The following is a 15,443-nucleotide window of genomic DNA, read 5'->3' on the forward strand; positions in this document are numbered from 1 at the left end:
TGTCCATGAGAAACAAACAAACAAACCAAAAATCTCTTATTGCATTTAGTCCCAGACTATTCCCAGCATCTTGCAGCTTAGTTCCCAAATTTTCATCTCTTTGAATCATGTCATCATCTCTAGCAGCTCTGGTGCATCGTGAAGGTCCACAGTTACTTTAGATGGTGGGGAAGAAAGAGGAAAAACAAACAAACAAACATTTATATTTCAATCATTTTGACTACTGTCAGTTTGTATATGATGAAGCTTCTTCAACTATGTAATATGTCAGAACAACTGCATGTAAGGTTGATTTGCCTGTGGCACTATAAAAATAATGCAATGTTTGTGTGTCCATGACACAACAACTTTGACTCAACCAATGGCATGACTTTAAGGTAGGACTTCCTTTTTGACCAACCAATGGAGGATGGGGCAAGTGAGTACATGGAATACTGTTTAGAACCTCTAGTGGTGTAGAAATTACAAACTTTACCTTTAATTTCCTTTTATTTCAAAAATGTATCTGCCACTTTATTAAAGACTTACCATTTTTGGCCAAGGAGTGAGTAAAGAGGATGATGGCCAACTTACACTGACCATATGCACTCCTGCTATGATAATTCCTCTCACTATTGATATCATCAAGCCTTATCGTGCCCCAACTATGTGCCATGGAGGAGAAGTTGATGATTCTTGAGGGGCCAGATCTCTTCAGCAGATCAGTCAGCAGGAAGTGACCTAAGTGACATACATTTTTATAGGGCTGTATTTTTGTCTAGCCGCAGTGCTATGTTCAACAACTGTGCATTTTTCCGGTGTGTGCTAATTCTAAGCAAACTCTGGGTTTATTGTATATAAATTAAGTGCCGCAAATTACAATTGGCTGATTTTCTGAGAAATAAGTCATTGCGCTAAAACGTCTGAGAACAATGTCTATTCTCATTGCAAAGTCTAAACTCAGTTCCCGCATTTGCATTTTGGGGATTCCACCAGCAGATGATATCAAAGAGCTATGAGCTATGAATTGTGTCAGTAGATCAACATGATTTACACAGTCTACATCCAATTAGTCCTGACAAGAACCATATTTTCCATGCAGAAATATAAGGAGCGTGTCTTTGTCCTAGAAATATGTCTGACATTCAACTAGGATGTGTGTTCTGAAAGGCGCTATACAAATACAAATTTAATATAGATAAAGCGCAAATGCATTACTGCTTGAGAGGGAATGGAATATACAGGTGAAACTCGAAAAATTAGAATATCGTGCAAAAGTTCATTAATTTCAGTAATTCAACTTAAAAGGTGAAACTAATATATTATATAGACTCATTACAAGCTAAGTAAGATATTTCAAGCCTTTATTTGATATAATTTTGATGATTATGGCTTACAGCTTATGAAAACCCCAAATTCAGAATCTCAGAAAATTAGAATATTACATGAAATCAATAAAAAAAAAGGATTTTAAATACAGAAATGTCGGCCCTCTGAAAAGTATAATCATGCATATGTACTCAGTACTTGGTTTGGGCCCCTTTTGCATTAATTACTGCCTCAATGCGGCGTGGCATGGATGCTATCAGCCTGTGGCACTGCTGAGGTGTTATGGAAGACCAAGATGCTTCAATAGCGGCCTTCAGCTCTTCTGCATTGTTTGGTCTCATGTCTCTCATCTTTCTCTTGGCAATGCCCCATAGATTCTCTATGGGGTTCAGGTCAGGCGAGTTTGCTGGCCAATCAAGCACAGTAATACCATGGTCATTGAACCAGGTTTTGGTACTTTTGGCAGTGTGGGCAGGTGGCAAGTCCTGCTGGAAAATGAAGTCAGCATCTCCATAAAGCTTGTCTGCTGAAGGAAGCATGAAGTGCTCTAAAATGTCCCGGTAGACGGCTACATTGACTCTGGACTTAATAAAGCACAGTGGACCAACACCAGCCGATGACATGGCTCCCCAAACCAACACAGACTGTGGAAACTTCACACTGGACTTCAAGCATCTTGGATTGTGTGCCTCTCCATTCTTCCTCCAGACTCTGGGACCTTGGTTTCCAAATGAGATGCAAAATTTGCTCTCATCAGAAAAGAGGACTTTGGACCACTGAGCAACAGTTTTTTTTCTTTAGCCCAGGTAAGACGTTTGACATTTGAAGCCCATGTCCAGGACCCGTCTGTGTGTGGTGGCTCTTGATGCAGTAACTCCAGCCTCAGTCCACTCCTTGTGAAGCTCCCCCACACATTTGAATGGCCTTTTCCTGACAATCCTCTCCAGGCTACGGTCATCCCTGCTGCTTGTGCACCTTTTTCTTCCACACTTTTCCCTTCCACTTAACTTTCTATTAATGTGCTTTGATACAGCACTTTGAGAACATCCAACTTCTTTTGCAATTACCTTTTGAGGCTTTCCCTCCTTGTGGAGGGTGTCAATGATGGTTTTCTGCACAACTGTCAGGTCAGCAGTCTTCCCCATGATTGTGAATTCAACTGAACCAGACTGAGAGACCATTTAAAGGCTCAGGAACCCTTTGCAGGTGTTTAGCTGATTAGAGTGTGACACTTTGAGCCTAAAATACTGAACCTTTTCACAATATTCTAATTTTCTGAGATTCTGAATTTGGGGTTTTCATAAGCTGTAAGCCATAATCATCAAAATTATATCAAATAAAGGCTTGAAATATCTTACTTTGCTTGTAATGAGTCTATATAATATATTAGTTTCACCTTTTAAGTTGAATTACTGAAATTAATGAACTTTTGCACGATATTCTAATTTTTCGAGTTTCACCTGTATAACAGAGAAGAACCTCAGAATTACATTTTACTTGAGCAGACCAATTCAGACTTTGTGCATGCTATTTCGCCAACCCAGTAAGAGCACTTCACAAAAGTATACTTCGGTTTTCCATGTTCTGGATCAGATCACGCACAGTATGTGTGATGCACATTTTGTCATGAACATAGTCTGCGTGGACTGTCCACATGCAGCGCAGTTTATCTTGATGCATGGACAGTGTTCATATTCACTCACGGTCAAAAGAGTATACTTTGAAAGGCTGAGTGCTCGACCATGTGCAAACGGTCCAGCACACAAAAAAGATGTATACCAGAGCTTTGAGGCATAGTGCATACTTACTTTAAAAAACTAAAATTAATGGCCATGCTCACTGACTTAATGCCCAGGTATAATTTGTTTTTGCATGATCGCCTCGTGCCTGGTTGACCATGTTGCCTTTGTGTGAATGTGTTTGACATATGCCCACTACAACTTCTTTGTGATACTCTTTTAGTAGAGTCAATGGCCAGCACATGCACCGGCAATGCGCACAGATGATGACCATGTCCGCGAATCAAGAAAATCTGGTCAGCGCGCATTCAGGCCACGCTGACTGGTTTATGACAAAATTTAGGTCACGCATACTATGCGCGGAGCGATCCGCAATGCTGACGCATGAAGTATACTTTAGCCTTTAGTGTGTATCACATAGTAATGATCTGAATATGCAACATTGCAAAATAGGGCCTTTAGTGTCATTTACATTTATATGTGCTGTACTTGTATTCATTTGGCAGACAATTTTACCCAAAGCCAAGTGAGAAATGGCACAACACAAGTGATTCATACCACTGTAAAAGTGCTCCAAGAAAAGATTTCAGTGATGGCCATAATGGTACATGCTATATACACTACTGAATTTCACATGAGGTCATCAAAAAAGTGCACCAAGTACTGTATGTGGCATGCATTGTACAAGAGAACCATTTTACCAAAGTTTACAATACTTTGGTGTGCTGTGGGTGGCACATTGGTCCTTAAGTGGGAACAGGGAATCAATTCATGAAATTAAGAATCTATTTAAACTAACCCTGTCATGAGGGGGACACTTGAACTGTTGCTCTTGCGCAATCTCATGAATGCGCACAAGAGATCAACGATTTGTTAACAGTTTCACTAAATAAAACATTAGATTTCACCACCAAACCTTATTGCATGCTTTCAGATCATCATGATCATGAGTCTCATATAATAATTTATTAGACTTCTTAATTATACTTTTTCCTTTTGAATCTTGAAGAGGTAGTCACCATAAACTTCCATTTTATGACATCACTGAGCACAAATTTAAGGAGTCACTTCTGCCTGATTTAACCCTTTAAATAATTTAATCTATGTAACCTAATATATTCAGGTTGATTCAGTTAATATTTATGACTTGAATAAAACCCAGTTCATTTAGATTACATTGTGTTGGGCAATAATTACAGTAAGATCACACCAGATTAAGATAAATGTGATACCTTGTTTTTCCAGGTCTCTTGTGGTTTCTTTGACAATGCCAGTATTTGCTCCAGTGATAATGGCTGTTTTTCCATCAAGTTTTCTGCTAGATGATCACTGGCCAATGAAAAGTTATCTGTGCAATATACATCAGAACAATTTTACTTAAAAAACAATTCTAACAAGGGCCGTATAACAAAGGGTGAACATACACATTTATACCAATGAATCCCTCACAATAAATAAATTAGAGTAAATAAATCAATGGACAAACTAAATAAAACATGGTCAGTGTTCTAAGATCAATGACAGATATAAACAAACTGATAAAGTTTGTACTATGCTTACCAGCCCTTTTGATGTAAAAGTAAAATATTAATCACTTTTGCAGTATTAACATACTGTATGTCGAATGGTTTAAAAAAACAAAACAAATTGCAGTGTTAGCTTACTCTAAAAGATACAAATTTGAAATTTACCTCAGAGTCAATACAGCCGCTCCCTGTAAGCAGACTACGCAGTCTGTATAGGGCACCAATTTGGCCAGTGGCGGTCTTGCTCAGAGTATAGAATAGAATCCTTTATTTTGGTCACACATTATACACATTTTTTTTTGCATATATACAGTGAAATGTATTAGTTTTCACATATCCCAGCTAAGCTAGGGTCAGCCATGATATGGCGCCCCTGGAGCAGATAGGGTTAAGGGCCTTGCTCAAGGGCCCAACAGCCCAACAGTATCTTGGTGGTGTTGGGGAACCCTTGACCTTCTGGTCAATAACACTGAGCCTCAACCGCTGAGCCACCACTGCCCCAAAGACAGACAGAATGCACCTGCAAGGTTGCATTGTACCATGGTCCATGAGCCACAGTGCATTGGTCTAGATTAGAAATCGAACAGACTAATCCACAGCTAATCGTCAAAGGTTTAAAACAAAACCCAAAATTCACTCAGCCAGAATGCATTCCTGAGTGGATTCTGGAAACTAACTGCATGCCTCATGCTTTTATTTACACAGAAGTTAAATATATAAACCGAAAGATACAAGCATTTTAAACCAAAAACAATAACTGACAAGTTACAAGTCATCTAATGTAGAAGCAGTGTGTAAAAGATTAGTAGGAGAGAGTATACACAGAACTATTAATAAGAAATTAAAAATAATAGGAACTATAGAAATCCCAATGTCAAATTACGTGAGATTACGTCCATAACATACCAATGTGAATATGTCACACAAGAGACCGTGTGAACTCAGCGCTCTCGATGCTTACCGGAAGAATAGTTTATAGTTAAAAAGTATTTAAATATTTATATTTTTCACACCAAAAGCAATCATGCCACTTTAGAAGACATTAACCGCTGGAGTCGTATGGATGACTTTATGCTGACTGTCTATGATTTTTGGATCTTCAAAAGGTCTGATCACCATCCATTTTAAGGACCTACTGACTGAGAATTTGTTTTCTATTTTCTTCAAATGTGTACTGCCGAAGAAAGAAAGTCATACACATCTGAGATATCATGAGGGTGAGTCAATTATGAGAGAATTTTCATTTTTGGGTGAACTATCTCTTTAATGGTTTTCAAACTACACAAAACTCTTCAAATTCTTAATCACCTGGCTCATATTGATTGGGTTCTATTGACTGTGGAATATAGCCATGATTTAAATTTTTTATTTGTATTTATTTATTTGTATAGGGACAGTAATATATAATTAAATTATAGTAAATATAATTTCAGAAAAAATAAAAAAATAAAATACTTTGTTCATAGAGATTATAGCACATGCTAATTTGCATCTCAGGGGCCGGTTGCACTAGCTGTGAGTAAATTAGAACTTAGTCGTGGCGTAAATGGGCACTAAGTCACCCTTAGTAACCCTACGTATAAAGTTAATATTAGTATTTATCACCCCTCATTTATTTTAGATGCAGTTTCTATAATATTGTTACTATTTGTAATTTGACACTATTTATCAAATGTACTTTTATTACGTATCGTATTTTAATGGGGATTTAATTTTTTACAGCTGACAGTTACAAGACCAAATTAAAGTTCATGGATTTTTAACACTTCTGTGTATAAAAATGAAGGCTGTTTATTGGATAAATACAGGCAAAACGTCATAATATGCAACTATGCATTACTTTACGGATAGCTTAGAGCCCTAGATATATGAGGAAAAACTGAGTACAGTCATAAAAACACATTTGTGCATGGAACTACATTATTACGAGGCGGATCAGAATCTGCCATTGCTGGTTCAACACAAATGATGCGTCCAAGCCTCCGTTAGTAATTCAAAAGTGTGTGTGTGTGTGAGAGAGAGAGAGAGAGAGAGAGAGAGAGAGAGAGAGAGAGAGACAGAGCGTGTGTGATCACCTGTTGCTGTCAGCTTTCTGAAGGTCAGCTTTCTCAGTGGAAAAATAGCCATCCAAGCGAGGGTAATTCTCCCTATTTCACTATTGAAACCGCAATGTCCTCTGACATTTTGAACAGTACTTTTGCTCCAATGAGGAAACTCCAGTAAGAGGTAAGCGCCTTGAGTTGTGAAATGAATCTGTCTTTTGTGTCTCTCAGCTGTGATGAGCCGTAATGCTGAAGTTGTTAGTTTAAAGCCGTTTAAAGCTATTTTCTAGCTGTAGTCATGTAGTAGAAATATGAGAGGTCACGGAGCGCTGTTGTATGTAAACAATGACTAATGCCTCCTAAACACTACACGACTTCAAAATGATGGCAGATCGTGGTACCGTTCATATTACACTGCTGTCTGTCATATTACACATGCTGTCTGTCTTGTCATGGAAGTCGTAGCGTTTTCAAATTACACAAGGAATCGGCGATAGGTGTGAACACATTACAAAACATTTCACTATTGACGAATCTCCGACGACTCTGTCTGGACTCCAAATTACATTTCACAACAGAGTACACGCAAGAAGTGATACAAGACATGAAAACAAATGATGACCATATGCTATGTATTTCAGAATATGATATGTATGTTTTTAATTGCCTAAAAGCATCATATATTTTATTGTTTACAATATTAAAAAGTACCTCATACAGAAAAATCTTCCTATTTGCTTACCTGACTATCCAAAATAATTTGCAATTTCTCTCCAACTCTTCTCTTTCTCCACCCGGTTGTGGTACAGTTCAGATGAAACATCAAATAGGCACTGGTGCTCCTGCCAATGTTCCACAATTTTTTTTCGGTCCAATGAGACTTTCTTGATTACATAAGTATTCACAGCCTTTGCTCAATACTTTGTTGAAGCACCTTAGGCACCAATTACAGCCTCAAGTCTTTTTGTGTATGATACTACAAGCTTGGCACACCTATTTTTAGGCAGTTTCTCCCATTCTTCTTTGCAGGCCCTCTCAAGCTCCATCAGGTTGGATGGGGAGCGTTGTGCACAGCCATTTTCAGATCTCTCCAGAGATGTTGAATCAGGTTCAAGTCTGGGCTCTGGCTGGGCCACTCAAGGACATTCACAGAGTTGTCCTGTAGCCACTCCTTTGTTATCTTGGCTGTGTGCTTCCTTGTGTTGGAAGATGAACCTTCACCCCAATCTGAGGTCCAGAGTGCTCTGGAGAAGGTTTTCATCAAGGATGTCTCTGTACATTGCTGCGTTCATCTTTCCCTCGATCCTGACTAGTCTCCCAGTTCCTGCCGCTGAAAAACATCCCCACAGCATGATGCTGCCACCACCATGCTTCACTGTAAGGATGGTATTGGCCAGGTGATGAGGTTTCCTCCAGACATGACGCTTGCCATTCAGGCCAAAGAGATCAATCTTTGTTTCATCAGACCAGAGAATTTTGTTTCTCATGGTCTGAGAGTCCTTCAGGTGCCTCTTGGCAAACTCTAGGTGGGCTGTCTTGTGCCTTTAACTGAGGAGTGCCATCTGGCCACTCTACCATACAGGCCTGATTGGTGGAGTGCTGCAGAGATGGTTGTTCTTCTGGAAGGTTCTCCTCTCTCCACAGAGAAATGCTCGGAGCTCTGTCAGAGTGACCATCGGGCTCTTGGTCACCTCCCTGACTAAGGCCCTTCTCCCCCGATCGCTCAGTTTGGCCGAGCAGCCAGCTCTAGGAAGAGTCCTGGTGGTTCCAAACTTCTTCCATTTACGGATGATGTAGGCCACTGTACTCATTGGGGCCTTCAATGCTGCAGAAATATGTCTGTACCCTTCCCCAGATCTGTGCCTCGATACAATCCTGTCTCGGAGGTCTACAGACAATTCCTTGGACTTCATGGCTCGGTTTGTGCTCTGATATGTACTGTTAACTGTGGGACCTTATATAGGTTTGTCCTTTCCAAATCATGTCCAATCAACTGAATTGACCTCAAGCGAACTCCAATCAAGTTGTGGAAACATTTCAAGGATGATCAGTGGAAACAGGATGCACCTGAGCTCAATTTTATGTCATGGCAAAGGCTGTGAATACTTATGTACATGTGATTTTTTTCATTTTTATTTTTAATAAATTTGCAAAGATTTCAAACAAACTACTTTCAAGTTGTCATTATGGGGTATTGTTTGTAGAATTTTGAGGAAAATAATGCATATAATCCATTTTGGAATAAGGCTGTAACATAACAAAATGTGGAAAAAGTGAAGCGCTGTGAAAACTTTCCGGATGCACTGTATATATTTATATGTATATAAAGAAACGTCCCTTTATCAGGACACTGTATTTTAAAGATAATTTTGTAAAAATCCAAATAACTTTACAGATCTTTATTGTGAAGGGTTTGCACCTGAACATGCACCTGTGGAACGGTCGTTAAGACACTAACAGCTTACAGACGGTAGCCAATTAAGGTCAAGCCAGTTATAAAAACTTAGCACACTAAAGAGACCTTTCTACTGACTCTGAAAAACACCAAAAGAAAGATACCCAGGGCCCAGCTCATCGGCCTGAACGTGCCTTAGGCATGCTGCATGGAGGCATGAGGACTGCAGATGTGGCCTTGGCAATAAATTGCAATGTCCATACTGTGAGATGCAGCGCAACAGTGAGACAGGAAGGACAGCTGATCATCCTCGCAGTGGCAGACCCCTTGTAACAACACCTGCACAGGATCGGTACATCCGAATATCACACCTGCGGGACAGGTAAAGGATGTCAACAACATCTGTCCAAGTTACACCAGGAACGCACAATCCCTCCATCAGTGCTCAGACATTCCACAATAAGCTGAGAGGGGCTTGACTCAGGGCTTGTATGCCTGTTGTAAGGCAGGTTCTTACCAGACATCACCGGCAACAATGTCGCCTATGGGGACAAACCCACCTTCACTGGACCAGATAGGACTGGCAAAAAGTGCTCTTCACTGAGGAGTCGCGGTTTTATCTCACCAGGGCTGATGGTCAGACTCACGTTTATCGTCGAAAGAATGAGTGTTACGCCGAGGTCTATACTCTGGAGCATGATTGAAATGGAGGTGGAGGGTCTGTTATGGTCTGGGGCGGTGTGTCACTGCATAATCGGACTGAGCTTGCTGTCATTGCAGACGATCTCAATGCTGTGCGTTACAGGGAAGACATCCTGTTCCCTCATGTGGTACACTTCCTGCAGGATCATCCTGACATGACCCTCCAGCATGACAATGTAACCAGCCATACTGCTTGTTCTGTGCATGATTTCCTGCAAGACAGGAATGTCAGTGTTCTGCCATTGCCAGTGAAGAGCCCGGATCTCAATCACATTGAGCACGTCTGGGGCCTGTTGGATCAGAATGTGAGGGCTAGGGCCATTCCCCCCAGAAATATCAGGGAACTTGCAAGTGCCTTGGTGAAAGAGTGTGGTAACATCTCGCAGCAAGAACTGGCAAATCTGGTGCAGTCCATGAGGAGGAGATGCACTGCAGTACTTAATGCAGCTGGTGGCCACACCAGATACTGACTGTTACTTTTGACCCTCCCTTTATTCAGGGCATTATTTCCCAACTTTTTTTCTGCCACGGCACACTTTTTACGAATAAAACTTATACAACACACCCCTATCCCACATAGGCTAACCATCGTCAATATTTTTCCTTTTCAAGAACTTGTCCATGTTTTCTGTCCATCTTAGTAGTGTGTTTTCTTGTAATGTTTGAAATTCGGCTATGCAAAAAAAAAAAAAAAAAAAATCACATAGGTAAGCTACACTGTGTGAGGTCACTGCTGGCAAGAGAGCTAAATGGGTAATGAAAAGAAAACAAATTAGCTTCTTTTCTAATTTGTAGATTTGTTCTTACAATGCCACAACAAATTACAGGGATGCAAACTCATGAGTGGCGAAAAAGGTAAGACTGGTCCATGAAAATGTTTCAAGGAACAAGTTAAAAGCACCAATTCCAGGTTTTTTAGTGATTCAGGTTTGTGATTCAAAATTGTGCAGAATTAGCTGCAACATATAGAGTATTTTGGTGAGGCTTGCTTCTGTTTCACAAATTTGTTAAATTTTATTAACTGATTAGTTCAGTGACCCCTTCTGGAAATGTCACTAGGTGGTGAAAAATGAGCGTCTAATGTGCTATGAGTGAGTCAGTGAATCAAGTGCCGATTCACCCTCCACATGACAAGAGTTGCAGAAAGCGTCAAAGAGGGGTGATTTTATGAGTTTGCTATGTAAAAAAGCAGGAGGTGTGCACAATAAACATTGAAAACATGTATTTGGAAGAGCTTGCAGTTGCTTTGATAGAAGAAAGAAATAAAAGGACATGGTTGTGTTTAGGTCTTAGCGTTTTCTTGTTGAATTTAAATTAGTTCAATAACTGGGGTCTCTGATATTTGTAAACAATAAGGTAATATTTAATTAAAATAAATTATGAGCCATTAAATGTCTCTTCACAAATTTGGACATTTTTTTTTATATTTCTCGTTGCTTAGTACTCTCAAAGACATTATTGGTGAGGCAAATATATTTGCGTGAAAAACACATTGGTGTAAAGTGACGTCACTTCATAGACTTCAACGTTTTCTGCAGCGCTGACGCGGGTCATGTGAAAGACCCTTAACGTGTATCACGTCACTCACTTTTGCACATTAATCATTGCTCTTCACAATCACAAAAGTGACCGATTATGGTTTCAAAATGGCAAATTTCTCCGAAAGGTGAGGAGTTTGGATCCCTGAAATTATTATATATTTTGTTCATGCATTTATTTATTTAGTGGAATTTGATCATTTTCCACGGCACACCTGACAATCTTTCACAGCACAGTGGTTGGGAAACACTGGTTAAGGGACACATTATTCAATTTCTGTTAGTCACATGTCTGTGAAACTTGTTCAGTTTATGTCTTAGTTGTTGAATATTTTTCTGTTCATACAAATATTTATACATGTTATGTACAATATGAAATGTGGGACAAAATCATTGCATGCATAAAATGCTGAGCCACCTGCTGCAAAATGTACTGTCTAATCAATTTGAAACATCTTTCTTTTGTGGTCCTCATTTGTTGTCTTGATGGACATGCTAAACACATGTTGATGTACACAGCTCAAGGCTGTTCCAAAAAAATATATAAAAAAAGTGTATTGTACAAGTGAATTGTGAATTATGTCGCCCAGTTACATTTTACATACTCTTTTTAGGATATACTCTTATTATCATTTTAGCTAATACAGAATAAGCAAAAAACAAATTGACAGAGCAACAGAGGAAGACAGCGAGTGAAAAACAGAGAGAAACTGAATGTGGAGAAAGAGCAGGAAGAGAAGATTGAGAAAGAATGCCAATGTAGTAAATATGGACTTTGTGCTGTCGAGATTTGTAAATCTTTAACCATCTCACCAGTGGCAAAAAACGTTCCGTAATTTAATCTGAAGAGGGCAGTGTCAGAGAAAATTTACACATTAACTGACAGACTATATATATAGTTCTTGTGGCACCTAAATTGATGAACTGTCTCTGTTACATTGAAGTTTCAGCATTTGGTTGTTGAGGCAATATTACCATGCAGTATCTGATAAATATTTAGGCTAAACGGGTAAGTGTCCTTATTCATTAACATGGCTTATTGTGCAGAAAGTGTTTGTTTCTTTTTCAGTTGACAACATTTAAATACTATACTATAATTAAACTTATTTTCTTTAATAAGACTGAATCAACCTGAAAACATTAAGTTACAACAATGAGTCATTTGAGTCAAATATTCAACGAGTCAAAGTTATTTTTAAGGGTCAGATCCAGTATAAATATTTCCTTAATTGTTGCAACTTTTTCAGTCATATGGGTTTTGCTTAAGGCAAATTAGTTGAGAGACTAAAAGAGTTTTAAATAAAGACATTTGTATGTATCCCATGACCATTAAAATTGAGCAAATTTGGGTGAGATTATTTCTTTAGATGAAGGATGTTTCTTAATCTATTTCTCATCTTTTTCTTTTTCTCTCTCTTCCTTTAAAATTGTTAGGTATTTAAAAGCATCACTAGGGAAATGTTTTGAAACTTCTGCTTCTGTTAATATTACCTCATTTGAGAGAACATTCAACTTCCACATATTTAAGACATCACAGAAGATAGCGAGAATCTTCGAATATTCTCTTTTACCTTGACAGGTATTGTGGCACTACTTACATCACTGCTTACAACATGCATTTCAAGATTTTACACTGTTTTTACATTGACCTAAAAAAGGCTTTTCAAGTAACCTAAAAAATGTGTTTCATGTGGTAACATCTAAAATAACTGATTTTATAAAGTCAAAAATGTAATTCAGTCACTAACTATATTCGTTTATATGAAAGAAAGTTATATTTAAGGGTTTAACTCTCATGTGGTAACATTTACAGGTTACCACTTTTTACAGTGCTGTTACAAAAAAAGAGAAAATGACATAATATGAAGTAACTTGATGAATCTTTCTTGCAACTCTCAGGCTACGAAGATTTTTGCAAGAAAAGACAAAAAAGAGTGAAAATGTAAGTTTATTCAAAAATTCTTATTCATCTCGACCAGTATGATTTTTTCTGGTAATGCAGCATAACTAAGGAAGTTTGGTTAAACTAAGCCAGCAAAAAGGAAAAAAAGCCTTGTTGGAACAAGAATTTCCTTAGGAAATCTTCATGGTGTTTAAAAGTATTTAAATGTTTTCTTTTGCATGTCAGAATCATAACAAAATTCCATCAAATTTAACTGAGTAATGTTTAACAACATTAAATGATTAAAACTTAATGTCGTTTTTTTATTTATTTATTTCATGAAAGATTACTCTGTTCAATTTGATTTTGTTATGAAATTTAAATGCATAAATCTTACAAATGTTTTTAAGTGTAGTTTTGAATGCTGAATCTCATGGGAAATCTTTCACCTTTTGCGTTGAATTCACAAATGCAACCTTCAAGCTGTAACATAACTGTGGTTCAAGTGTGAACTTTTGACAACAAGTTAAAAAAAACTTACACTTCATGTCTTTTTCTAGCATGGTGTCAGAAATGCTTGGAAACAACACCACAAGCAAGCTGGAAGATTACAGAATTGCTCTTCGGGTCTTCTACATATTTATCTTTGTTGGTGGGACTCTGAATGTTATACTAATGTCCTGTCAGCTACAATCAGAAAGACGTCTCTCTTTCACCAAAGTGTCTGTTATCAACTTAATAGTAGTCCACTCTGTTTTCCTTGTCACAGTGCCCTTTCGTATTTACTACTATTATGAAGAATCTTCCAGCTGGAAGCTGGGCACGTATTTGTGCAAAATTGTCAGTGTTATGATCCATGCACACATGTACCTTGCATTCATCTTTTATGTCTTCTTTCTTATTGTGCGTTATATAGAGCATTATATATTCAAAAAGCAACACAGGCTTGAGTTCCATCGTTTGCTTCACGCCACAATTGCAAGCACAACTGTCTGGGTTGCCATTTTCGGCTTTATGCTCCCTCCAACTTTGATTAACTATGGATCCATGCAGAACGATTCTACCCAGTGCTTTCATTTTGGTGTGGCTCTCAAAAATCCTGCCGTGAAAAACTTAAACTATGTTATTTCCATACTAGTGATGCTCATCTGGAGTGTTCTATTGTTTTTCCAGATTTATTTTCTACTCTTAGTGAGTAAGAAAGTTGGAAAGGGCAAATGTCAACATCAAGATTTCAGGGCACAATTGAAAAACCTTGTTATCCTTTTGGTCGTATTTTTGTGTTTTTTGCCCTACCAAGCATTCAGAATACACTATGTGTCCCTCATGTACACTGGTAAATATGATGAGGATTCTAGGCTTATATATGGAAATGAAATCTTTCTTGCTGTGACTGGTCTCAGCTGCTTTGATATGATTTTTTTTTCTTTTGGGTATATAAAGAAACTAATTAATTCAAGGGGATGTATGTGCCTTTCATGAGAACAATGTTGACTTTGATTGCATATATATTTTGTTATTAATATATTGCTATAACTGATTTCCATTTTGTTTTGTTCATTTTTTATGCTTTTAATGTATAGTTGTCTCACGTGACAGAATTGGTGAGCAAGGAAGTTTTCCTTATTTAGTGACCTTGGAATGTTTTGTACATAATAAGTCTTTCTTATTATAAGTTTTTCTTTTCAGCTTTCAAGGAAAAACTTTCCATTTTTCTTTACAACTTAAAGGCATTAAAGTGAGTTGACCTCAAAGTGCATCTATGTTGTCTTTTTATTCTTTTTTCCTCTTTCTCTAGTTTGTAAATTCTGTTTGCTATATATTTATTTTTATCAGGAATAAAACTGTAAAATCACCACTGATAACATGTAAAGAGCCAATTCAAGAGTGAGAAGGTTTCGGCAAAGGACACAACAGGAGTAGATGGAATAATCTGAATTCAGATCCTGCAGGCCTTTTTGTACTTTGCCACCCTCTGGAGGCCATATATGGCAGCAGTAGTAAGAGTAGTATGGGTAGTAGGTTCTTGCTTCAGACAAACACCTGGCCTCATATAGGGCATTAAACACTTCTTCCTCCGACTTCAAGCTAATGGTGTTTGTGTTTCTTTTGTGCTGAATGTAGTTGTGAAGCTCCACTGCCAGTAAATAAATAGTGACCAATTATAAGAAGCACATAACAACATAACCATCTGAGGCCAGTCAGCACCCACAATAAACTGCAAAACCATTAACCACCACTGAGGTTAAAAAAAAAAAAAAAAAAAAGGCTCATAAAAATATCCTTAAACACAGTCAGTACATACCCTGTC

At 38.1% G+C, this 15,443-nt stretch overlaps 1 protein-coding gene across 1 annotated transcript; it reads left to right on the forward strand.

Moving 5' to 3' along the window:
- Window positions 1-12,182: 12,182 nt before the first annotated feature.
- Window positions 12,183-14,875, forward strand: LOC127645623 (probable G-protein coupled receptor 141). Its single transcript, XM_052129291.1, has 4 exons — window positions 12,183-12,259; window positions 12,685-12,829; window positions 13,150-13,192; window positions 13,693-14,875. The coding sequence occupies exon 4, from the start codon at window positions 13,694-13,696 to the stop codon at window positions 14,612-14,614; it is 921 nt and encodes a 306-aa protein (XP_051985251.1). The 5' UTR covers window positions 12,183-12,259; window positions 12,685-12,829; window positions 13,150-13,192; window position 13,693; the 3' UTR covers window positions 14,615-14,875.
- The last annotated feature ends 568 nt before the right edge of the window (window positions 14,876-15,443 follow it).

This window comes from Xyrauchen texanus, chromosome 6 (assembly GCF_025860055.1).
Source record: "Xyrauchen texanus isolate HMW12.3.18 chromosome 6, RBS_HiC_50CHRs, whole genome shotgun sequence".
NCBI lineage: Eukaryota > Metazoa > Chordata > Actinopteri > Cypriniformes > Catostomidae > Xyrauchen > Xyrauchen texanus.

Coding starts and splice junctions, on each gene's coding strand:
- LOC127645623 (XM_052129291.1), top strand. CDS start 13,694: ATGGTGTCAGAAATGCTTGGAAACAACACCACAAGCAAGCTGGAAGAT.